Raw genomic sequence first — 27,577 nt, 5'->3', positions numbered from 1 at the left:
AATCATCCCTACTGGTTATATATATATATATATATATATATATATATATATATATATATATATATATATATATATATATATATATATATATATATATATATATATATATATATTTGAGTCTTACAACTAAATATTTTATGTATGCGTATTAGCAGGGAGTAAGAAATACCCGCATGAATTATTTAAAAATATTATTTTTACAACTGGATGTGATTGCAATATATATATATATATATATATATATCAAATCGATTAACTCGGCTTTCTCAGACATTAGTACCAAATATATACGAATACTAACTGTCCTCTCTCTGTATCTCCCTCCATCCTTGAATCTGTTCATAGTTGGTCAATGTAAATAATATTCTTACGTAATTAAACTCATACGATTATTCGAAATGAGATTAGACAATGTCAAACCACAATACGTTATAATCAATATTTGATAACTGCAGATCACTGACAAAATGAGCTTTAAGGGCGCCTTTACTTTCTCGGTGACTGAAAAACATGATTCTCTGGAGTCTACCATATGGTAGAAAAATTTCGGTATCATGTTCATTTAAACGTTTCAATTGCGTCTTTATAAAATGGATAGACAAAAAATGTATAAATACTGTAAAGTTGAATTATTCAAGTTTTTATTTAATGTTTTACAATGGATGATTTTTAATTTGAACCCATGTTTAGTTATATTAATGTATACTAAAGATTTATGACAGTTTATGTGGTTCAATGCCCGAATAATTAAAGCAGTTAACTTTTAGAAACTGAAATTCAATCCAATGCTTATCCCCACGTACCTTGGTAGTAGTATCCCGTTTGCTTTGGTTAACTAGCTATTCCGTCATTATCATCATCATCGCCAAAACAATCTTCATTGATAATCTTTTAAGAAATGTCACAATTAATCTCTCAAAGTTGCAACCTCTATAAAATCTTATTTAAGAAACAGGTACACCGTCAAAATGCTAAACAGTATCCATAGTTGTCACATACAGAAATATATGGTTCAAAGCTCTGAAATCATAAGTGAGCAGCTTAATACTGAGTTGGATTACTCATTACTTTCATGGGACAATAAACGTAATGAATGACTGTATATGCTTATTATAAATGAATATATTGATCTTACTTATAAATGACGCTCATTTTCGAGTTAAACGTGCAACTTGGAAATCGCATATATAAAGTGGATTACTAACTGAATCGGCTGCATTTAAGACCTGTGACGTGTTACTGTCAGTAGTCTGTTTAAATCATTTTTATTTTAATATGTCCTTCAAAAAATTACCTTAATCCTAACAGTAATTCATAACCATGATTAATCCATTCAAAATACTTTTATTTCTCTTTTATAGATATCAAATTTTTATTCAAGTCCGAAATGATTTAATTAGTGGACGAATGCAGGTTGATGAAAATCTGTTTGTCACATTATGTGGATTAATTTTACAATGTTGGTAAACTTATTCATTGATACTGTTTATATTCTATTACGTTTTAATAGTTCTTAATTTTCCCGGTTGTATGATTTGTTTTTTGTGCATTTATTGCAACTCATCCTCCTAATAAAGTTTTATTTTCTTGGCATAGAGCTTCGAGTGGTCATTTATGACCATTCATAAAGAACCAGATCAATGCTTCTCAGAGTTCACTGCCAGTACAATATCTTTAAGTCACTGAATCTGTATCGAACAGCCGAAATATTTGACTTTTCAGTTTAACTTGTGACATAACACGATCCTCATCGAATGTCATCTCATTCCTAGCTTGGATATATTCACAGATTACAGCTTCTCATTTGAACATTTAGAAATCTGTATAGAGATTTGAATTAAGTGAATATAGTCCTCGTCATAAAATGGATAACAGCTAGAAAACTATCAGATCCAGATAGAAAGAGACGGTTGCTTCGTTTAGTGAATGTCAATTTGCTTTGAATATTTCCACAGAATCACGTGACTCTATTACTGATTTTAAAACGAATAAAAAATGTTGGGATTTGTTTCAGCACATTGTTTACACATAAATGCTGACAATCCTATATCGACATGTCTAATGTACATGATTGACGAATGTGTGATAAGACAATTGTATTTTTACTGGAAGCCTGTTAAACACAAACTGTTCAAACCGTAATTGGTTCGTTAAAGCTTGAGTCTACATATAAGCGGTTGGAATCCTTATATTGTCAGCAATAAGTCACTACTGAATCTCTTACATTGCAGTTTATGCATTGGTTAAATGATTGCGCAAATATAACTTTTATTTAATTTATTCTAGCTGACTGTGGTGACTACGGCGCAGATCGTTTAGGATCGAATTATGTAAAGCAGTTGTTAAAACTTCCTAATCTTAATGAACAACTTGAGAAGAGAATAAAAATTAAACATGAAGATTGTCGGTTAGTGTAAACTTTATATTTGTTTCTTTAAAAATAAATCTATTTCATGACTAGTCAAAATCGTATGATATCGTATTTCATTTAATCGAGTACTTTTTGTACAGATTATTTTCTCCATAGACTAGAGAAAGGGGATGAAAACCTGGTAGAACTAAACGCATTTATCTCTTCCTCGTTTTATACCACCACACAAACGGCCAACTAAACACTAGTATTGAATTTATACAAAGCCTTTCTAGAGATCAGATACGCACTTTTGAAGTGATTTCATAGTGGGACAAAATAATTATTCAATACTCAGTGAATTTCACAAGTTGTTCAGCCAAATTTCATCTTTAGTGTAAACTACATACATTTTTCTAAGTTTTTTTTATATTCTTTTCATTGAACAGATCATTTTTAATGGTGTTAATTACTGTTTCTGTTTATTAGACAAAATATCTTTTCTGACTGTTTTGTGAAAATTATTTATAACTAGAAAAAAGAGGATAAACTTTATTTGAATCCAATCAAAAATATGGAAACCAGACTAGTTGGTAATGACTAACAACAAATAGTGTTTCGAAATAGAATGAAATATAAAATAGGTCTACATTGAAGTCAGTCTGTACTCGAAGTATTTTAGAATGATAGTAAATAACAATACAGTGATTTGTATAAATGTGTGCATTTTTAATTACTTTTTTCGGATTATGTTCGGCACAAATTACATAAGAGGTAACAAATCACTGACTATGGAAATTTCACACAAGTATTCCCATTTATGTCATCAGGATAACATGACTTTATTTATTTCATGGATTCACCTAAACTGATTACCAACTGTGAAACGATAGTATTAATCATTAAAATGAAACAATTATGTAAAACGTTTATATCCGAATAGTCTTAAATAAAAATGAATATGATATGCAAATATAGAATAATAGGAGACAATCAAAGTCGGAAGATTAAAAATCGTTTAAATGTTGGTTAATTTTTAAGTTAAACACATATATACTATAGAAAAAAAAAAACTAAGAAGGGGATGGAAACGGAATTTTATCCTCTCGAAGTCTAGGATTCATTCCATATTATTTTATTATCCATTTATTTATTTTAACACATAGATATTGGTACAAGGAGGCACCAAATACATATGCGCCACACAGATTTCATTTGATATGTGTGAGGGCTGTGATACTGTACGGGCGCCCAAACCGAAGCAGGTGGTCTTCTTTGGGGACCACACCCGGAGCCTTCGACCTGAAGGTCTGATCCACAAGGCAGTGGAGCAACGCCAGGAGATGCAGTCCCATGGTAGCCGGTGACCAACATTAGGTTCATACTCCATTTGTTCCTTCAGGATACTGGAGCCCATGTTCACCATTGTTTTGGAATGAGGGTTTTCCAACTCCCCTAGATGGGCTCTCCATGTCCACCAACCCGGTTAAAGCACCGGACATTCGCTTTTCGTCCTCTCGATTTCGTAAACAACACCCCCGCCACGAGAAAGCAGTGAGTAGGAATTCCCTGGCATAGGCTATATACGCGTGGCCGTGTGAGAGCATTTGGAGAGGGAGAGCGGACTCTCCCCACTCTCGGCCATACCAGGGCATTTGGAGGCATTCATCCCATAGATCACGTAACACTTAATGAATATAGGCTATTTAGGTAAAGCTCAGCAGTAAGAAACAAAACAGTAAATATCATTATAAGTCACTAAAAAGTTTTACGTAACACTCATGATAACGAAGTCATCAAAGCAAAACATGAATAATTTTTTTACACAAATACGGTCTAGAATTTTTTATTACAATGACTTCAGCGAAGAGTAATAAATCCGAAGATCCTTGTTTGTTGATTATTTTTAAGGATTTTAACACATCAAGTGACGAGCAATTGGATTGTTGAAAACTTACTGTAAATATAAAGAAACTAGCTTAGATTGAATATATAGTCTGTAAAGTATGGTAAATGTATTGAAACAATAATGACTGGTACTTTTGGGCTATAATTTTGATAAAATTTAAAAATAAATAGCGAAGAAATATTTTACCGGATGGTGTTGTACAGATTTATTATATACATGCGTTTGTGTTCTCACTTTGGGTCGTAGGAATAGCATTGGTTTTTGTTCACAAGTATAAGTAGTAGGACCGAGGAATTGCAGAAATTATCAGTTGTCAAGTAAAGGGAGTAAGACTACAGCAACAATAGATTCAATATACACAGAAAAACGTCGACACGCAGAAATAACAAAGTTGACGCCCATATGTAACAAAAACGTTTACTTTCCAAGTTTTAGTAATACAGATACATATACATCGTGATTTTTCTTCTGTGATGGTATTGGCATACTGAGATATTTCCCTCCGTATACATCTGCTCAATTAGAGCTCTATAATTCCAACAGTCTTTCAGAAGTCACTGATAGTGTATCAAGTGCTCAGATGCTTTCCTTATATAGGTTGTTCAGTTTTGATTTAAGAGGTATACCACTTTTGTACGCCAGAAAATTTTCAATCAATCATTTTTTGAGTGTTACCACTACTACTGTTGCTAAGTTAAGCCTACATTGAATACACAGGTACTGTGATAGATGAAAATCACCTCCTGGATTTCAGTGTTACTCAACACTAAATGTTATGCCATTAATCTATGTATCCACCTTAAAATTATATATGATATCACGAATATTTTTTTCTTTTTTAAACATACCTTATTGAAATAGTAACCTATTTCACATTTAGTAGTAATTGCTATGTTGATTTGATACTGTACACTGATCGGATTCTAATGATCATTCAAACGTAGGTGTCTTATCATTATTCTTGCATTGAGATTTGTTAGAAAGAAGTGGACAATATAAACTGGTTAAATTTTATTAGCAAAGATGGAAAGTGGCTAGCAGTAGAATCCAGGACGCGCGTTTCCTCCTATTTAGAACTCGTCAGTTGGATGTATCTGCATCTCAGATTTGATGTTCAGTCTGGAACTCTAACCCAGTACCGTTCGTTTCACATGCTATCGCTTTATCCACTTAGCTACTGTGTCCTGATAGCCACTTTCTTGTGCAATGGGGTAAAGTTTATATTCACTTGGCATTGTCTACTTGAATCTTCCCATTGACTTTTAGGACCGTAATTGATCAATCTCTTTTTGGCGTATGTGCGTATTGGTTAAACTTATTTCCAACCAATAAGTAGTTATACGGATCGCCTCCATGAAACTCACTGATTTATTTATTAACTAGTAAATTTATTAGTCAGATTTATTTTTTTCTATTTTTGTTTAAAGATGTCGCCAACCTGCCTTGGTGGAATATCAGCTATTGGATAAAGTGAAACAACTGTCAACATACGGTCAAATAAAATTTCACATTAAAGTAAGTTAAACAAATAACCCCTACCATTATAGTCTATCTTGTTTGCAGTGAACTCAGTACATGAACTTTTTTATTATTTCAGCAAAGTAACCATTATTTGAGGATAATAAATTCTTGTTTCGGTGCATACATAATTTCACCATTTATATTTTGCTGTCTTGTAAGTGGTTATTATTGGAGGAATTAAAGGTTTGGGTATATTACAATCTAGAACTTATCTGGAGTAGGTGCTTTTAACAGTAATTAATTAGTTAGCAAATCACACCTTTCGTTAATTCGCCTGGGTTAATAGCCTTTTGAAACTCCCATTGAAACCGTGTCTACTTGAGTACAGAAGATAATGTGTGTCGACACTGGTAGTTTATTGATTGAAAGATTTGAATTCTAACAAGTATATCACAGGTTCATATCCTGCTCCAACCATTTCAGTATGGGCAGACCGGCCAGCCGCCCTACTGACAATGTGACTCAAATCCAAGTATTTGGCAAACAAATTGATTATCTTGCAAGTTAATATCTATTTACCGTATTTCATGAAAATGCTCCCCGGTATTCATATCTGACTGGTAAATTCTTCACTTTTTAATATACGAAAATATTATTGATAGTGTGTGAATGATTACTTAATGAAAAAATTATCAGCACTGTTGAATAATGGGAAACCAATTTGTCTGCTTGTTTTGAGGTTTGTCATATATTTTCCATAAAACATTGTTTTAGAATTAACTACTTACCAATACAAAAGTAGTCGAATTGTTTTTAAAACATTTATCGTACAAAGCCTTGTAAAATTCAAACAAGAATAATTTGTCAGCATTTCTCGGGGTTTATTATGGATATTTACCGTTTTCTTCCCAATTTTAGAGAATTAACTTTTGTAAACAAAAGAACATGGTAACAGGGAATCAGGAAATCATCCATGTATATATATATATATATGTCATTAGGAAATCCTAGCTTTTAAACTAATCAAGTTTCTCCTTAATTCACTGTCATAATATAATGTTCGAGAGTTTTAGATTGTGTAGGAAACCTTTATGATTAGCCATTTCAAGTTATTTTTCTGTATTCAAGTGGACATTAATAAACAACTTTTTTATTAACTCTTTTGTAAAATCTAAGAATGATTTTGATTCAAATGGAAAGGTGGGAATCTAACATGATTGGTTTTTGTGATGGAAATTAAGAGAGAATTAATGTAGCGTAACATGATTAAAGTAAATCTAATGAATGCCGAATTGTTATTTATTTATTAAAACATTATAATCTTAGGTATCTTGTCATCAATCCGAATATCCTCAGCTACTAACGTGAACTCTTGTCTACAAGTTTTAACAAACTATATAGTTTCAAATTAACATTTCACACAATCACACGTATATACTGCAAGAAAGTAAATCTTACACCAGTTTCCAGGAGAATCGACACTATTCAGGCTCCTACACGACATGAAAATCACAACTCAAATCTGTTGCGCGACCACACAATACCAAGAACCCTAGTGTTTCAATAGTAGTCTTGATACCTAGTTGTAATAAATATGAGAATGATTTGTTTCCCAGACCATATCTCAGTCTTAGTTATGAAGTTAACAAAGAGACTTTATTTAAAAATCAGATTTTTTAGAATCCTAAGCCAGATCATATTGTTTACACGGTGTGTTACTAGGAAACTATATCAAATACCGCATGTCAACTTTGTCTGGGACCATCTGGTGTAATTATTGAAGATTCAAGAAAAAATCTGATTCAATTTTCTTGGTCAGTTTGTTGATTTGTGAATAAATGTTCTCTTTTATCTCTTGTGAAAAAAATTTAAATGTTTGCATAATTTGAAAGATTTATTTGTCAGTTTTCATCAAGTCTATGTCCAATAAAATGGTACCTGTTATTAGAAATGTTGTTTTCTTTCCTAAATATCTTAGTACTATTTTAAACACTCTTGTAACGAGCACTAGCATTTCAGATAATATATTGTTGTTGTACTGAGATTTACATGGTTTATGTGATAAGTGAATCAGGCCACTATGGTTTATAGTACAAGTCGAAAAAAGTCCTCAAGCGATTCACGATTTGTTGGAGTTTGTCTACATAGAAATCAGCCTTACAAGTATGACGCTATAAACTACTTACCACTACCCCACAGTGAGATTTCTATAGGTGATTGTTAATAAATTAATTTCATAACATCAGTTTATCTGGTTCTAATAATTTCCTAACTCTTTTTTACTAAGCTGGTCTTATTGACCATCATGATGTTCACATCTGTATTTTTAATAAATATTTCATAGAGGTTATGGTTTAAACAATACAGATCATCACGAAAGGAGGGAGAAGGTAATTAAATTTCGGTAACAACTGACATCCAGTTTAATAAATGAACTATAAAGAAAGTTAAGAAGGTCAGGAAGTAGTGTTACGCAGTGAATAAGATTGTAGCTCCGTGTGTAGACTAGTCAGGAAAAAACATTGAAAATATGTGACAAAAAAGTCAGAGCAGACAGTCTAAATAAAAGAATAATATACTGTTAGATGATATCTATAAACGAACGTCATCAACATGGTTTACTAATCATGGATAGTAAGAGTGTGAACACTGGATGTCCATTTTACTCTTTAAATAACTAACCCCATCCCAACTGTACATGTTTACATAATCTACAACCTGTCTTGATTTTGTATTAGGAGTAGTTAGAACAAAAATAGTGGCGTATGATTAAAACTAAAGGATTAAATTTATAAGATAGGTATTTAACCTTTACTGTTATCTTTACTTTTCCCTGATATTAAATTTTTTAATCATTCACAATTCCATTCATTGAAGTTAGTAACTGTGACAAAAATTTATTAAATTGAACAAGTAGCAATCGAATCATTTCAGTCTATCCACTATTGCCAAGATGATAGTATTTATGCGTTTCCCTATATATATATAAGTTCATTTAAGGATAAGCTTTTTGTCTCGTTTATATATATATATATATCAATGATAATAATAATAGGCTATTCTTCAAACTTGTTAATATAGAATGAGAGAATATTCTTCAATTTTTTCCTATTCTTACTAAAGATAATACTTTCTTTTAAAGGAGAAAAGTCAAATAAAAACGAGTTCACAAAATTAGAAAAAAATTAAAATTGTAGTTAAGTGTCAAATGATTTCCGCTTACTTGAGAAAATAAACGAACTTCCATTATTTCTCTTCCCTCACTCCCTCCATCGCCGAAGTGATTAACATAAAGATTAATTTCAGTAAATATGTTTCTACTTATGTATATCAATTTTATAAATGACAATATATTTCTTAATTTTATCAATATTTTCATCGTTGTCTATGCATATTTTTTAAGGGAATCTAACTTGACTGTTATTAAACTAATCTGGTTTTCCCTGCATAAAGATTCAGCAGTAGTTTGTCGTTTATTTGTTCTGTATTCTTATTGAAAGTCAAGTAAAAAGCCGATGATTCCTTTTTTTCATTATATATTGATCATTGAATTACAACTAAATATTTTGCGGTAGTAGAGCTTGTTATAATAATAACAATAATAATTGCTATTATTATAACTTTGTAATCGATATTTTGTGATATATATATATATATACAAAAGTGGCATAAGTTTGCTTTAGGTTATGATTTTAGGCTTTTTGAATCGAAATTAACCTAGTCGTGGATTATGTATAAGACGTTAAGTTTTGACATGTCATTTTCAGCAATATTTGCTTGAATATGTCAGTATAAATTATAGTTAGATTTCATGCACTTAGGAATTTATTCCTTAGTAATATCGTATTTGAAATGGTGTTTTTCATTTCTTACGTTATATTCGTCGGTAATTTATTTAAAGATATCTATTACAGATGACTAACTGTAGTAAATTAATTTTAACTATTTGTCTTATTGCTTTTCAGGCCACAGATTACGGGTTTCAGTCATAAACACAAACAAATTTTAATTAAAATTTTAAACGAGGTAATTCACATCAGTTGGATAATTCATTTTGTTTCCTTCTATTATTCTACATAACAATAGTAACATTGATTATTTATATGAACTTATTTATTATTTGAATTATTCAGAGCTGATATTATAAACATTTTCAGTTTACACTTGTTTAGCTATTTCAACATATTCATTGTAAATAAGTCAATTTTAACAAATGAATTATTTATAATATGTACTTAGATACTTTTCACTTTTTGGGAAAGGTAATATGTTACATCACTAGATGAACCTATTGCTTATGACTAACTTAAGAAACATGGATACATTGGATTTGTATGTGAGGTAATAATGCTAACGATATTTAAACAGAATAAATACTATCTCGACTTATCGGATAATAATCGTAAATTGTTGACTAGTTGAAAAATCGAAGTATTTCAACAATCACAAAGTTCAGTTAATCAGATTTTATATTTTGTTCTTAATGGTCGCTTTTATGTAAATCCTCTCCATCCACTAACATGTGTAGATGAACCTGATAACGTAATCTCTTGATATTATTACTGGGAGAATGAAGAAATTTAGGATAGAAATAAGTGTTTAATGAACATGTTTTCATCGTAGGTTCTAATACATTAATGTTTGTAAATAAAATGTAATGATAAAACAGTTCGTCGATATTAAAGCGAAAACTCTGCCATTCAACCATTAGAACAAACGGTTTAATTTTTTTGATTTCCTGTAGTTCTATGATAGATGTCAGCTCTAGGTGAAAAATACTTCTACATTATTAAGGATTCTATCATTTCAAGCTTTAGTTTAGTTAAAATAAAGTATCTCTCTCTCTTACATATGAACTCTTTGTCCGAAGTTCCTGGTTTTCCTATTGATTGTAACTAAGTGTTATTTGGTAGTGGATAAGTTTTGAATTTTTCATTTGATTGTTCATGATTTATTGAATAGCCAAATATGCTTCTGTCCCACTAGTGACATAAATAAGGAAAATGTATTTTTAAAGTAAAAAACAAATATGTTACTGAAAGAGAATTTATTCAACTGGGCAAATGAACATCGATAAAATAAATAATGTTCGAATGTTTATTGTTATTGACTATTGAGAGAATATATTTCAAAATGTTCCACGAACATTGTAGCATTCAAGTAGAAAATTACTAAAAATGGGATAGCTGATTTGATAATATATTACGACAATTTAATCATCTGAACTGTTATTTTGCTCTTTGAATCGACTTTGAATAGATTCGATTACAAAAAAAAAGGAAAACTACTAATGGATGTGTTGAAAAACTACAGCTTTCAGTCATATATACGAAGTGATTCTAAACGAGATAGTGTGACTGTAGTTTATTTATCGTAATCTTGCCAGTTAACTAACTGAGGTAAGTAGAATTTCACTTACAAAACAAGAGGGAAGAAACTGATTTTATAGGAATAATGTTTTGAATAAAGTCATCATCTCGACGTCTTGTTCTATAAGTCACTCAAAAATTACTTAGTAGTAATAATATATATGTTATTTTAAGGTTCCATTACGTTTACTTTTTCTGAAAAAAAACCAACTATTCTGTTTTAAACTATTTACTCTGATATTCATGTTTTTCTAGGGTACACGATTCACATATCGTTGTTCTGTTGATAATTCTGAGACATGTAATTCCTTATTGGAAACATGCAAAAATTATTTAAACTTTTATAGGTAAGTTGAAAATAAGTTACTTATATTAATTCACTTCGAGATCGTTCCTATTACATCTTATCCGTGTCAAATTCCTGGCTAATTTCAATGCCTATAAATCTTATAATTTAACACTACAAACCTGATTGTTGGCATATTGAGTGAGGTTTTGCATTTATCAAGTTTACGAAGTATTCGATAATAATAATATATAAATAGTATTAATGTTTAAAAACTGTGTTCATGCTTGGCAGAAACCTTTTATCAAGTCACATTGTCAGTTTTAGTGAAATTGTGGATGTTTTTCATGTGACCCGATAGATATGTCCACCCTAAAATCTGTAATTGGTTAAACGAAACAGATCAACGACAACGTATCTTGCAACACATCTTGAAATAAATACCTGTCGTAGTGTTAGTACTTTCAAGATAGGCTCATAGCAATTAATTCAAACATCATCGTGAGATGTGACCAAACACAATTGTTGCACTTTATTATTCTTCCTCTGCAAAATCAGTTTTCTTAATTAATAAGATCTGTATTCATTTCTCTTGTCTTGAATTTTTTTTTCTGATTTATGAACAAGATCTGAGAATAAAATACATTCTAGCTGTTAAAGAATGGCTTCACAAAGAACTATTACCAGCTGAGGAAGCTCTGTAAATAATAGAGAATTAACTAGTGTATTTGTACCAGTATGTGACTTTTCGAAAATGTGTACTCACAGCCTCGCCGAGAATCGAACTCAGGACCTTGAAGTCTTATAACTAGTATTGTATTTAACAAAGTGACCATTTAGTTTATAATATCTGTCATTCGTTGCATAGTAAGATGAAATAATTGTCCATCGCTTCCTGATTTCGGTTTATATTAGCCTTTTATCTGATATCACCTTATAGTGAAAGGGATTAAGCTTTGTATTGTTTTATTTAGTTTCTGTGCTTAACAATTCGTTTTGTTATTCTAATTTTGTCTAATTTTTTGTTTATTTATTTCCTTGTCTTTGTGTGATTTTATTAAATGTAGAAACGAAATATCTCAAAGAATAATAAATGAACCTCATCAGTCACTGGTAAACGGGGATTTATGTTCTAATTCTACTGCTCAGCCAATCTGTTATACCAATTCTTCATTAGGTAAGTAATCCTTCTGTTTTGCTCTTATTATATATTGAGGAACGACTATAAATATAAAATGGATAATACAATAGTTAAAAGAAGTGTTTAAGTAAATGAGTTTTTGATTTCAATGTTCAGCTAAGACCAGTTCACAATTCAAACTGTGAAATTCTTACAAACTTCAGAGTTTTATCGTGAACTGGTTGAAGTTAGACATTAACATCACTGGATGTCGGCTCTGTGAGCTACCTTTTAAGCGTTCTCTCGCATAGCTGAAAATTCTGGGTTTGGGTCCCGGATACGAGGTTGTGGATGCTTATGGAGAGCCCCATACTAAGACAAAACGGCCGTTCAAAGGTGGTCCAAGGTCAGTTCGTGATTTAAACTGAAAATTCTACAATACCCTCAAACCCCCTATACCAATGATTGATTAATTAATTGTAATGAAACGTAATTGCGTATAAAATAATTTAGTATACGTTTATTTTATTATAAATTGGTTCAGTTGGTTTCGGAATAATAAATGAATATACTGTAAGGTAACGCAACTACATTCCAGATTACGTTTCTTTGCTCCATAGAAATGAAATTGGAATATATTAAAAATAATATGGCAGCGGAGTTTTTGTCAGTGAATAGGTCTACCATCATGAAAGAGTAATTAACGATTGACAAAATGTGAAGATGTTTGAAACATCATAAATCGAAATACAGGTTACGCTGTCATAGGAAACATGAAGTTAATAGAAGTACCCAACTGTAAACAACTATGTTCCAGGAAAGTCAAGCTAGATTCGGATAAAGTAATCATCAGAACATAAGATTGTCCACCTTCATTAAGACCGAAGGAGCAACTGATTGATACTAGACTAGTTATGCGGAATGGCACACAATTTCAATTTGCATAAGTAGTTATACCAAGCTGTACTACAGAAATGCGAAGATGTAAGTATCATCAACGTGACATTATATTATTGGTATTCTTGATTTATTCTATTTAGACAGCTATTATGTTAGTTACATTACTGTATTACACTAAAGCGCTCTGATTGATACTCATCCTTAGTGTTGTACTCTGTTTTTACTCACGTCCTTAATGGACGTTACTTAAGTCAAAAGTTATGATAAATTAATTCTCTTTTTTTTTTCAGATAAGACTGAATCACCGTTTATTGGAAATGAGTAAGTAAAAATTCTTTAAATATAATTTATCACAAATTTATTTGTTTTTAACTGTCATTTCAACTTTCATCTCCTTTGCATCAATTAATTTGCATGTGGACCTAGTTCAGATAAGCGCGTATTGATGTATGATATTGTAAATCGAATTAATCCATCATAGACTATTGTTTTGTTTATCCGTCAAACTTTTGAGAGGAGGTAACGACAATAGCCAGTGACGATATAAGGATTGAAGTGAGTTACAGAGTTGACTTTCAACTATTGGTTTCAAGTTTCACTCTCTTCTACTGTCTACAGTTTCGGCAAATTTCTAGTATCACAAAAACTCTCCTATACACTCAAACATTAGTTTGACGTTTAGTATATGATCTGATAAATGATTAATGTATTTTATGAACAATTGAATCAAATTTTCACTTGTATTACCATTGTAATATAAATTCGTTTAGTACTAATTATTTTTAATAGCCACATCTACACATTCAACGCAAACACGCAACTAATCTACATCCCATTAAGCAATTTTGTTATTTGGTTTGAAATGATTTTATGGAGATCAGTATATTTTGTAGATGGTATTTGTTGTTTTTCATTTTTAATGTATAATATATTTTCTAAACAATAACAGTTAGCTGCAATTATTATCATTTTAATAACTGAATAGATTAAAAATATAATTATTATGTATAAACTGAGTCAAATCCGGATCAGGTCTGCACTACATTCATCTACTTGGTTAACTTCATGCTTTACTTAGATTTTTTTATTTATATCTATCTCCGTTGCCTTCTTTTTCTGAATAATATTTTTTAAAATAGTAATTTTTCTTCATAGAATACCCTAAATGGCACGGTTTATTTCCTACAGCTTTTTAGATTTCACCCACCTTCGGGAACTTTTCACAGTAGTCTATAGTAGACCATAGTTCTTACACTTTTTCACTACTCCCTTATTAGCTGCCTAATCCAATAATGTGTTAGTTGTTCTCACCTGTCCAATGTTGATTATCAAATAAGTTTAAGTAAAATGATCCTTCAAAAACGACAGGTCGATTTATGAGGCTTCAGACTTTCATCGACTGAAATGATTGGAATATGTCTTTCACATTACCAAGCACTGTCTGTCTTGACATGCAACATAGAACGGCATATGAGTAGGTTGAAAAAAGTCATAGGTAAATAGATCAGTAGACCGTGTCGGTTAATTAGGTTATCGATTAGTAATCTGATTTATAACTGTATAGAATGGCCCAAAAATTAAGGCTTACGAGATAGTTGTAATCTGTGTTTGGGTATATTTGGTGATATGGCCCAAAATTGGTCTTAGTCGCACAGATTCCTCTCCACTCTCTTCCCGTAGATCTTGATTTGATTGCCATTCTTAATTCTCTTTCTTTGATCTCCCTTGTTTCTTTTTGAGCTGTATTCTCCGTGTCTGAACTTCCACTTTAATCGATATTATTTCTTCTGGTGTTCTAATCTCACTGATTGCGATGATGCAAAGTATAGTAACTAATATCTATGTGCACTAGTGCCACTTATTGCGATGACTGCGACTGACATCATAGAAATAATAAAGCACTTGGTTTGGTGATTTAGTGCTGAATGTGATTCTCATTAGTAAATTTTAAAGGATTACATGTATGGTGTACTCCTGATCAACATTCCGTCAGTGAACAGAGTGAATGGTGTGACACATCACGTCAGACGATTTGGGCGATTGCATTGTGAAGGCTAAACTTTTATGGCGCATGTAACATGTATTGTGTTTATTTGAATAAATTTTTCACTGACAGTGCGAAATAAAAATAACGATCTGAATGTATGGACAATAAGCTTATTGAAAACCCCACTGTAGCTCGACCTTATAAAAAACCGAAGGTGAAATGATCTGCACTCTTGTATGCAGCTAGTATACGGCCTTATGGATCACTTTGTATTACTTTATGGCTGTATATATTTAACGAATAATTGTCATGGATGTTCTTTGTTAATATGATCAACGATTCCATCAGAAAACTTGAATCATTCATATAGTGAATGCAAACACTCTACATACTTCAATTTAATTACTCCTGAACTATGTATTCTTAATTAAACTTCCATATATCCCCGGTATATAATTGCACTCTGTTTTCCAGATGATCTACAGAGATTTATTTGTTAATCACCTGATAAACCTGTAAATAGTTTAAATTACAAAAACACATACCTTCTATCACTATTTCATGATGTTTGAGTTTATTTCTGACCGATAATTGAACAACACTTCTATTATCATTAGTATTGTAATGGTTACTAATTCACTTTTTGATTTTGTTGTCAATGAAATCTGTGAATCTATGAATGCATTATTTTCTTCTCTACTTTAGAAGTAGTTTGTTACCTGAGTCTAATAATCCAATACATGTAACAGATCCTGTCCAACCTGTTGCAATTGTAGATGAAACAAATAACTGCAAGTCTAATCGGTAAGTCAATGTGCATATGTGCCTGTTTTGTAATTAATTTCTTTGAAAAACAGTATAAACTCTCTTATTTATGAAATGGCGATTCTCACTACATTTAAATCATACGTTTCATTGGTATACAAATATGTATCTGTGCAAATCGAGTTATGTGATGTAGGAATTTTTTCTGCGGTTGTCCTTTTCTTTAGAATAATTTTAATATTATCATCGTTACAAATCAACAACTCGGTTGTCGACCTCATGATTTTGTGTGTATGCGTTCGAAGTCTAATGATTCTACTTAGTTATGTGCTCACACTGTTAGAGTAGAAAGAGAAGTGATGTTCGTATGTGACTCAATGGATGAAAGTCATGTGTCTTGAACTGTTTAGCGACCTCTCAATAAATGAATGTAATAACGCTAGTGTAATGAGTTTACTTTAGTTACTTTGAAGTATTTTATTGGGTCTTTTTTTAGATATTCGTTTACCTATATTTATAAGAACTACCTCTAGTTGACTAACGTGCATTAGTCCCTATATAAAACCTCTTAATAGATGAAGCCCTTTTCATATTATTTTGTTCTCTACAAATGTTATTTAGTTGGGGGCAATCGACAAAAATTTTCGACTTCGAGTTTGGATTAGTTAGCACTTTGTATCAAGATATTTGTGCAACCGATGTTGAACTAATGAAGTGGCGGACTTATAATTGCTATAGGATTCAAATGTGTGTCACTACATATCACAGTCAGAAATATAATCACTAAGGTATTCTGGCTTTTACTGACTGAGATTTTTACATTGATTGATTGCTGAGTAGTAACTAATGTCATCCTTAACTAGTTCTTAGTGCTCATTGATTTTTGTATGTCAATACAAATAAAATAAAGTGATAAATATAGAAGATAATTATACATAATTTGTATGTTTATCAATCACGAATAAACTAGTCAACTTCACTCAAACATTTTTAGTAAATTTTCTATACTTTTTACACTGTATCAGCAACCCAAGACCATTATATTCAAGTCTTATTGAATTCAATCCCGGTTACTTAGTGAAATCACCTGTTCCCCCGAATATAAATACAATTCATGATTCCAAATGTACAACAGATTCATGTGATTTTCATCATCAACATCATCCTACTTCACACTATTATTTCGACACAAACGTAAATGATTCATACTATAATCATTATTACCATCCTACTGCTATTCCAATCAATCCATATCATGTACGTGGTACAAGTGGTGTGTTTTATCGTCCACGAGGCTGTGAAACTGTCACCGATATTGGTGATCATCCTCATATGTAAGTTACTTAGCAAACTGTTATTAGCTTTGTTTGGTAGAAAAAAATTATTTCATATTGTTTTATACGTAATTTGTTTGATGATCTTAAACAGGTTATTTTCAAATGTTTTTCAAAATTTTCCGTAACTTATTCTTACTTGAAAGAACAATGAAATTAACATTTATTGTGTCATGTCAATCAATTCTTGAATCAAGAAACTGAAAGCATTGAAATCTCGCGGGTGACATTTTATGGTTGATATTTATAAACAACTGTATAGTTTAAAATTATAAAATTATCCAAAGAATTATTCTGTACACATGATTTATACCTAATGCATATCTTTTCCCTCTCATCTGTCTCAGTTACGCCAACCGTCGTTCACATTGTCCAAAGTATAATCATGCTCGTCTGATTATGAATGATCCGAATGAAATCAAATTCAAACACCGTCGAAGATCCTTTCCTAAAACCAAACATTATTTTATTGAGGAAGATTTTAGCGAAGATCAATTTTTACAAAAGCATTCTTCATTGTGTCCAACACTACATACTGACAATTGTCAATTTTCTCAGTGTAGATCGAATTCAGTGGCCAGATCATCAGCTTATCGTGAGTTTCATCAATTGGATACAATACTACCGATTACCACTTCGTCATTTAAAGCATCGCCTCATGGTAGAGCGGCAACTAGCAGAGTCCCAAGGCGAAGCCATCGAATTCTACCGAGACCAGTAAGTCGGTTAGACAGATATCCAGAACGGTGCTCGTCACCGGTAACAACTGATGATAGTCAAGATACTATTGAAAATCATGAAAGACACGATGCTAATAATCTCCATGAAGTGGAAATTAAAAATCACAATAATATTAATAATAACCATGTCTTCCCTAAAATATCTAGTAAGCCTGTAACAAACAAAGAAGATAAGTGTAAAGTAAACCATGCCTTGGTGGCCTCTGTAGCACAGGCTTCTACTCTAAACAACTCACCGAATAGAAATAAATTGGATAAAGAAACACATGAATTGATTCAAATACGCTCAAATGAACAAGGCATGCAACATATTGCTTGTAATTCTCCTAGAGATTGTCTTATTAATTCATCGAAGTAAGTGAATCACTTTCATGATTATTGTTATTACTATTACTATTTTTCATTTATTATTTTCACTTTTTTTCTGCTGTTAACTAATTTGCTTATGAATAAATAAAGGTGTGTGTACGTATGTGGATGGATGGTGACATTTTCGATATGTTTATATTTTCATGCTGGTTAGAGCTATGTGCACAATGTACGCTTTTTCACGAAAGCTAGTTAAAAAAACCTATCCCCTTTATTTAATTTTCATGGTTGATACATGGTTATTGTTGCATACCCTTTGGCATTTAACAAGTTTAACCATGTTAAAAGTTGTCAGACGATTATCGCTGTAAAATGCTAATTGACTGAAGTTGGAAATTTGCACAGTCTGTTTCCAATCTAGTCGTCTGAGGGATGATTGCTCACTGCAAGATATAAATTTCCTGGGTTCGAACCACCAGTACTCGCGGGCACATTCTTATGTAGATTCCTATACTACACTGAGATTAATATCCACTATTTCCTACTTTCTAATAAAATCCAAAATGATGATAATCTGTGACGAAAACTGTCTACAAAGCATTGAATCATTTCTTACTCCAAAATAACAATGGATAATGTCTGTTTTTTTCCTTACTTTGAAAAAGTAGAAGGATTGCAAATACAAAGAGTCCTATCAGTTCGTCACCACGACCACCTATATCAATAACTAAATCAAATTTACATCTAAATTCTTGTAGATCGAATGGTAAACCAAGTCATCAGTTTAATTCTTCTTGGTATCCTACAAAATGTACAATTAACAAGAATGATAATGCTTTTGTTCATCATCAGCATCCCAATTTACCGAATTTTTCTTGTACACGAGGAAGAGACGATGGCAAAGAAGAAATTATTAGTAACAATGATGATGATGGTAATAATAATAATGACAGTAATGAAAATGAAGAATATTCGCAGGGTTTGACAGATTTAGAACATGGTTTATTCAATATGAATCAGTATGCTACAACAATGAATCTAGGGTCTACACCAACAGATACATCATTTTGTTCCTCATCAATGTACTGTGTCGAAGAAAGTGAAACCCCGAGTCTACTGAAAAATTGTGATATTAATTCAGAATTATGTGGATCGATTTGTACATCTTTAATGGAATTTCAGTTGCCACCGACACCAAGTTCAAGTCATAATCAGAATAGAACTATTGCTAATGAACGTGTTGAAGAAAGCAACTCTGATGTAAGTAAATAATTGAATGAGTAATTCATTTTTACTAAGTAATCAAACAAAACACAACGGAGTTATCAAGTATTACATATATTATTATTTAAGCGTTTCAAGAATGTTACAGTTTGCATTGACTGTAACTTTAAAACTGTCGAAAAGTACAAAAGACTGTAAATTTTTCTCCTCGTTATATGCCATTCCTCAATGAAATTGCACTTCCACGACCAAAGCAGAAATCGAACATAGGACATTCGAACTCCGTGCAGAATATTTATCTTACAGATTGCTAAGTTGATATCTAGTGGTTTATATATTTACCTACAGTCAATCCGCGATATGTTTTGATCATCTAATTTCCTAAAAGAGTACTCCATCACTCTTGAGATGGTACAGCTTCTTAAGTCGCTGTTTCTTACAAGGACATAAAGGACCACTTCTCGAAATCCGTTATTAATGCATAAGTTTTTATCATTAGTATACTGCGTTTTTGAAGATTACTGGGTTTGCACTTTACATTATGAACTGACTGTTTTAAGGGTTTTCATTCTAATCATTATGGCTAAGAGACTAAAACATTCGAATTTCAGTCTATAATTTTAAACAGGTGAAATTTCATAAAGTTGAAAGGTTTTTCTACATTTAGGATTAACGTTTTTTTTAAATTATGGCAAAAAAGGAATCCGGGATGCACGTATCGTTCTCATTAAGACTTACCTGCTCGACGTACTTTCATTCCAGTGTTGATGCTCACATTGATGCTTTGCACCTTCGAAATGCAAAGTACTTTTACAAGACTGGCAGGACCCTGAAGCTACAATCACTCTGAGTAGTGAGAAGATAGAAGTAGTTGAGAAGTTCGTGTATTTGGGTAGCTGCTGGTCATGGCGTGAGTGATGAGATCCATTCACATATAATTAAAGCCAGAACGGTTTATTCCAATCTGGGCCATCTTTGGGGCCTACGGGATTTTAGTTTGCTTGTTAAAGGGCAGATCTACAACACGTTGATGAGATCAGTTTTGTTCTATGTTTGTGACTATAGAGTCTGATTTCCTCTATATCTGACTCCAATAAATAATATCCCGTTAACTGAGTATTTTAGAATATTAAAGATTCCCATTGTGAAAATTAGAACAACACATATAAGCGAACAATTGTTTTCAATTAGATCGTCATCATTGACCCATATTGCCTTGATTGGTTTAAAATTTTCGTATAAATATTCATGTATATTAGAGTAAAGCCTGATGACTATCTAATTGAAAACAATTGTTCGCTTATATGTGTTGTTCTAACTGAGTATTTATCTCATGCTAAATTTCCTAGTAGTATTATGAATTATACTCGAGATTATATAAAAGCCTGAACACCAGTTGTAGAGATAGTATATTGTTAATGATTAGTAAAAATCTGCAAATGCACAGATAGCAAGCACACAGGGAAACGAATGAGTGTGCATATGTGTGTGAGTGTTACAAATTCAGATATGTTTCTGAGCGTTAATTGGTTGTCTGTGTTTACAACCAATGGGAGAATAAATAATGATTGATATGCAGATATGAGCTCAATCAGACTCACACATTATTTTACATAGTGGATTAAATATCTAAATTACAGCGAGTAGACAAATAACAAAATAGTTGAATGGGCTTACCACATAATACCTGATCTTTTAGAGTTAAGGATGTTAGACGACTCTCTGTGATTGATCATTGTTGCGTCTGAAGGATTGCTGACATCCAGTGGCAACACCATGTTAGTAACGCAGAGGTTCGGTATCGTGTTTTCGGGCACAAAGACGATAATCCAATTGGTGTCACTACCTTGAAACATCGACTTCGGTGGCTTGAACATGTTCTATGAATATTGTCCCAGGGAATTCCACATTGTGCATTATTTGCGGAAACTGGGACTGGTTGGAAAAAAACGGTGAGGTGGTTGGTTTGTGATTTGGTGTCGTAGTATGATAGAAAGATATCCAGGACTGGTTTCTGTTGATCCTTCACGACTTCCTGGTTGGAGTCCCAGAGATGGTGCAACACTATGGCTTAAGACGTTATCAGATATGGATCAAAATAGAAGCTAATGACAATACTGCTGTAACTTTCTTTTACTTTGTGCATAAAAATATGAACGTAACTTCTTTAACTAGAAGTTTTTCTGGTTGTACCTTTGATCTTTGTACTTCACATTGTGTTGTAGAGAAGTCTTAGCCTTATGTCAATCAGTCATATTCGAAGTAGAGCCTGGTATAAATGTGTTGAAATAAGTTGCCAAATTAAAACACTTATATCATGTAATAAATTTAACAGTACGCTTAAGAAATTAGTCAAAATAACAGTATCATTGATAATGATTAAAATTAAACACTGTTTGAAAAGAAGAGATGAATTCGAAGAATATAGGGCAAAAGCTAATATTGAAGTTCAGGTATTATCGAAATATAAATAATCAATACTATGTCCAATCCTGAGACATGTCACCTAACATAATTAATCGATGATTTCGAAAACCTCTACCTTGAACCTCAAGAACACATTGGCAACAAAAATATATAACAGAAAGCTGAATACATGAGTGTCAATATGGTCACTTAATGACAGTAAAATGAACAAGATTACATTTTGTTCACTAAAAAAAAATTAGATATGGAATGGAAACCAGTTAAACAAGGATAAAAAAAATATTAAAATTATTTAATTTTGAAGACATTTTTTACATTGCCATTGTCAGTGAAAATTATATTCTACTAATTAAATAAATCTTATTGTAATTATGATCCCTATTATATTTCATTTTATTTATTTAATATAACCTGTTTTACTAAATACTTGATAATAGACTCCATTTTGCATTCTATTTTAGCTGTGTGACCATTATTCAAACCAATCATAAGATAAATAGGGTCTTAATATGAGGCTTATTGAATGTGCTTTGAGCATTGTGTCTTTGATTCATATCATTACCCATTTGAAATTAAATTGCAACAATATTTTACTTAAGCTTAAGATAAATTATGAATAACTTCATATTAGAATGCCATATAGTACTGAACGTAAAACATTGGATAAAGTTATGATTGCCGACAGAATTATTCAAGTTTCAAAATGAAATAACATTGAGAATATTTGGGAAATTAACTATGGTTAATTGTCCAAGTCAAACATAAACAACATTACATCTATCAAAAATACTTATCTGTTCAAGTAGCCACGGTTTGTCTCAATAAATTGCGTGGAAAATAGTAATCGGTTTTTCCTACGTGTTATCTACCTAGGGATCATAATTGTCTTGCAGATTCATATTCGTTCTCTTTACAAAATGATAAAATGGGAATTTCCATTAATCGTATACAATTCAATATGCCACGTCATAATACATATTATATATATTCTCATCATGTTAGCTAATAAAAAATTCAACGTTTATTAATAAGTCAATGCGACAAATGGTTGTCACTTTTGCCTCTTAATTTAGATAATAGAATTGATTATTTTCATTGTTGTTTCCTTCTCTTTTACTGTATGTTTTCTTTTTATTTATAGTCTAATCTTCCTTCTCCTCCATCTAATGATTTTCTTTATCAATTAAGAAAATACAAATTAGACAATGAGAAACAGATGCTGGAAAGTAACTTTGAAAATTTAAATTGTTCATCGAATGTTGTTGAAAATACAAGTAATGATACTGGATTTTGTTCTCGAAGTGAAAATAAACGAGGTCGTAGACTACCATTATTGCCCTATGAAAGATCTATGCCAGAGCCAATTCATTCAAACAGATCAATCATGGTTTCGCCAATGGCAACAGCGACTTCAACATCCTCATCGTCACCAAAGACAAAAACTACAGAAAAAACAGAGTCAATGAAAATTAATCGACCAAATGTGACACAATTTCTGTCACCCACTCCATCACCTAGAATGTCCAAAACTATTGTAGATCATCAAGAACATTCACCATCATATACTAATCCGATGCAAGGAATCAATGAAACGGAAATTTTTCTGCATCCTGATGAGGTTTCAGAATGTGATCTTGTTTAAAAATCAATTCCCCTTTTCATTCCTGTTTTGTACACTTTCACCTTACATTTCTTCATTCAGAACTCTGCTACTACTAACAAGTAATAGTAGTATTGATGGTGTTTTATGTGATAGAAGGGAATGTTCTTGTACATGTATGCTTTATGTTTTACCACTGAGGAGAACTGTAAATCACTAATCATACATGACCTAAACATAATGACTAGTATCCTCTTACCTTTCATTATGAAATGAAATTTTCTAATTCTTACATATTTGAAGTTCCAAAATTTAGCTTTTGGTGACAGCAATGTTTTACCCTTATTTATTGTATGAGTAGTGAAAATTTGAATTTTGAATATATAAAGTCCTCATTAACATTATCTTTGACTCATTTATCTTCCAATAAATTAAAGATGGGTTCCTAAAAAAACAAGCTGAAATTATTAGTATAAAAGATTACTCAGTACGTAGTTGACGTTATTCTTTATGGCCTATAATATTTGTCTCACAGATCTGACTACTGTGGTGTTTCCCGGTGACTAGTACTTAGGTAATATGGTAGTATGAGTGTACGGTGAGAATTCATTGAAAAATTTGCATTCGTAAGATTTTCTTACTGATATTGAAGAAGAATATTAACCTTATGCTAAGGCAACTCCGCCTGTAGCTCTTCTAGAGTTACTGCCGGTCCCAAGCCTGGATAAAGGAGGAGGGTTGGGCATGGGATTAGCTACTCCATCCCGTAGAAAACTAACTCGCTAAAAAAAACGCTTACCAGAAAAAATAATTCAAACCATTTAAACTCTACCCTGGGAGTTAGAAGGTCTTCATTCAGAAGAGTTATAAGGCCTCATGGTGAAAGCCGAGCTGCTTCGGGAGCCATGAGGCCGATGCCCCTTCTAACAACCAGAGCAACAATTTTTATAGGTACATGGAACGTCCGGACAATGTGGGAGACCAGGAAGACCAGTCAAATAGCAACAGAAATGAGGAGATACAACTTGGCAGTACTGGGAATCAGCGAAACCCATTGGACCCAAGCTGGGCAGAAAAGGCTAAAAACGGTAGAGATACTGCTATACTCCGGTCACAAAGCGGAACATGCTCCACACACTGAGAGAGTTGCTCTAATGCTGTCCAAAGTAGCACGAAATGCACTTGTAGGATGGGAATCTCACGGATCCAGAATCATCAAAGCATCATTCAAGACAAAGAAGGAGGGTATCACAATGTATATTATCCAGTGTTATGCACCCATCAATGATAGCAACGACGACATTAAAGATCAATTCTACGAGCGGATGCAATCAATCATAAAGCATTGCCCAAGAAAGAACCTCACCATTCTGATGGGAGATATAAACGCCAAAGTCGGATTAGACAACACTGGATATGAAGATATCATGGGACGACATGAACTGGGAGAGAGAAGCGAAAATGGAGAACGATTTGTAAATCTGTGTGCATTGAACAAATTGGTCATAGGCGGTACAATATTTCCACGCAAACGTATACACAAAGCTACATGAATCTCATCGGACCACATCACAGGGAACCAGATAGATCATATTTGCATCAATAAAAAGTTCCGAAGGACAATGGAAGATGTGAGAACCAGGAGAGGAGCTGATATAGCTTCAGATCACCACCTAGTTGTGGCCAATTTAAAACTGAAGCTAAAAAGGAACTGGACAAACAGCACTACATAGGTTCAATACAGCCTTTCTTCAAGATACTGACAAACTCAATGAATTCAAGATAGCTGTCAACAACAGGTCCCAAGCCTTATAAGATCTACTGAAGGAAGAAGAAACTACTATGGAAGAAAACTGGAAAGGCATCAAAGAAGCATTAACTTCAACATGTCAGGAGGTTCTGAGCCTCAAGAAGCATCATCATAAGGAGTGGATCTCTATAGAAACACTGGACAAAATCAAAGAAAGGAAGAACAAGAAGGCAGCAATTAACAACAGCCGAACACGAGCAGAGAAAGTTCAAGCACAAGCTGAATACTTAGAAGCAAACAAGCAAGTGAAGAAGAGCAATAGAGCCGACAAAAAGAAGTACGTGGAAGAACTAGCAACGACGGCAGAAAAAGCTGCAAGAGAAGGAAATATGAAACGGAGTTACGATACAAAAAAGAAACTAGCAGGGAAATACAGTGAACCAGAGAAACCAGTCAAAGACAAAGAAGGCAGGCCATCACTGAAATTCAACAACAGCGGAACAGATGGGTTTAGTACTTCGAGGAACTCCTGAATAGGCCGGCTCCAATGAATCCACCAGACATGGAAGCAGCACACACAGATCTTCCTATAGATGTCAACCCACCAACAACGGAAGAAATCAGAATGGCCACCAGACAAATCAAGAGCGGGAAAGCAGTAGGACCCGACAACATACCAGTTGAAGCACTGAAGTCAGACATCGAAGTAACTACAAACATGCTTTACCTTCTATTCAAAAAGATTTGGGAGAAGGAACAAGTGCCGATGGACTGGAAAGAAGGACACCTTATCAAGATTGCAAAGAAAAGAGATCTGAGCAAATGTGAAAACTACAGAGGCATTACACTTCTGTCAGTACCAGGGAAAGTCTTTAACAGAGTGTTGCTGAACCGGATGAAAGATGCAGTAGACGCCCAACTTCGAGATCAACAAGCTGGATTCCGTAAGGATCGGTCGTGCACAGACCAAATTGCAACACTACGGATCATCGTCGAACAATCAGTTGAGTGGAACTCATCATTATACATCAACTTCATTGATTATGAAAAGGCATTCGACAGTGTAGATAGGAGGACATTATGGAAACTTCTTCGACACTACGGAGTTCCTGAGAAGATTGTCAATATTATCCGGAACTCATACGACGGACTACAGTGCAAGGTCGTGCATGGAGTACAGCTGACAGATGAATTCCAAATAAGGACCGGAGTTAGACAAGGCTGTTTACTCTCTCCCTTCCTCTTTCTTCTGGTGGTCGACTGGGTTATGAAGACCTCGACATCTGAGGGAAAACACGAAGTACAATGGACAGCTCAGAATCAATTAGACGATTTGGACTTCGCAGATGACCTAGCCCTCCTATCGCATACACACGAACAAATGCAGATAAAGACAGCCAGTGTAGCAGCAGTCTCTTCATCAGTAGTCCTCGACATACACAAGGGGAAAACCAAGGTCCTCAAATTCAAAGCGGAGAACAGCAATCAATTCACTCTTGATGGCGAAACTCTAGAAGATGTAGAATCCTTCACATACCTGAGAAGCATCATCGATGAACAAGGAGGATCAGATGCAGACGTAAAGGCGAGGATTGGCAAAGCAAGGGCTACTTTCCTTCAATTAAAGAACATATGGAATTCAAAACAAATTTCAACCAGTATCAGAGTGAGGATCTTCAATACGAACGTCAAGGCAGTTAGTTCTACTGTACGGAGCTGAAACTTGGAGTACTACAACAACCACCATCAAGAAGGTACAAGTATTTATAAATAGCTGTCTACGCAAGATACTCAACATCCGTTGGCCGGATATCATTAGCAACAGCCTCCTGTGGGAGAGAGCACACCAGCTATAAGCTGAAGATGAAATTAGGAAAAGACGATGGAAATGGATAGGAAATACATCATCAAACTGCATCACGAGACAAGTCCTAACTTGGAATCGTGAAGGGAAGCGGAAAAGAGGAAGGCCGAAGGACATATTACGTTGGGAAATAGAAGCAGATATGAAAAGGATGAATAGGAAATGGAAGAAACTGGAAAGGA

The 27,577-nt window shown here is 32.9% G+C and overlaps 1 protein-coding gene across 1 annotated transcript in view; it reads left to right on the top strand.

Moving 5' to 3' along the window:
* Positions 1 to 23,823, top strand: part of MS3_00011180 (uncharacterized protein) — a gene marked incomplete at both ends in the record, with an annotated part of 30,359 nt that extends 6,536 nt beyond the window's left edge. The window contains 12 exons of the mRNA XM_051219585.1: positions 1,362 to 1,459; positions 2,287 to 2,407; positions 5,687 to 5,774; positions 11,345 to 11,436; positions 12,443 to 12,552; positions 13,686 to 13,716; positions 16,088 to 16,124; positions 16,159 to 16,186; positions 17,142 to 17,481; positions 17,829 to 18,575; positions 19,196 to 19,790; positions 23,323 to 23,823. Coding sequence (XP_051064398.1) covers positions 1,362 to 1,459; positions 2,287 to 2,407; positions 5,687 to 5,774; positions 11,345 to 11,436; positions 12,443 to 12,552; positions 13,686 to 13,716; positions 16,088 to 16,124; positions 16,159 to 16,186; positions 17,142 to 17,481; positions 17,829 to 18,575; positions 19,196 to 19,790; positions 23,323 to 23,823 — 2,788 coding nt within the window. The remainder of the gene's footprint in view (positions 1 to 1,361; positions 1,460 to 2,286; positions 2,408 to 5,686; positions 5,775 to 11,344; positions 11,437 to 12,442; positions 12,553 to 13,685; positions 13,717 to 16,087; positions 16,125 to 16,158; positions 16,187 to 17,141; positions 17,482 to 17,828; positions 18,576 to 19,195; positions 19,791 to 23,322) is intronic.
* Positions 23,824 to 27,577: the final 3,754 nt, after the last annotated feature.

This window comes from Schistosoma haematobium, chromosome 7 (assembly GCF_000699445.3).
Source record: "Schistosoma haematobium chromosome 7, whole genome shotgun sequence".
Taxonomy (NCBI): domain Eukaryota; kingdom Metazoa; phylum Platyhelminthes; class Trematoda; order Strigeidida; family Schistosomatidae; genus Schistosoma; species Schistosoma haematobium.
The sequence above is the reverse complement of the archived record's forward strand: the minus strand, read 5'-3'. Positions and strand labels throughout refer to the sequence as shown.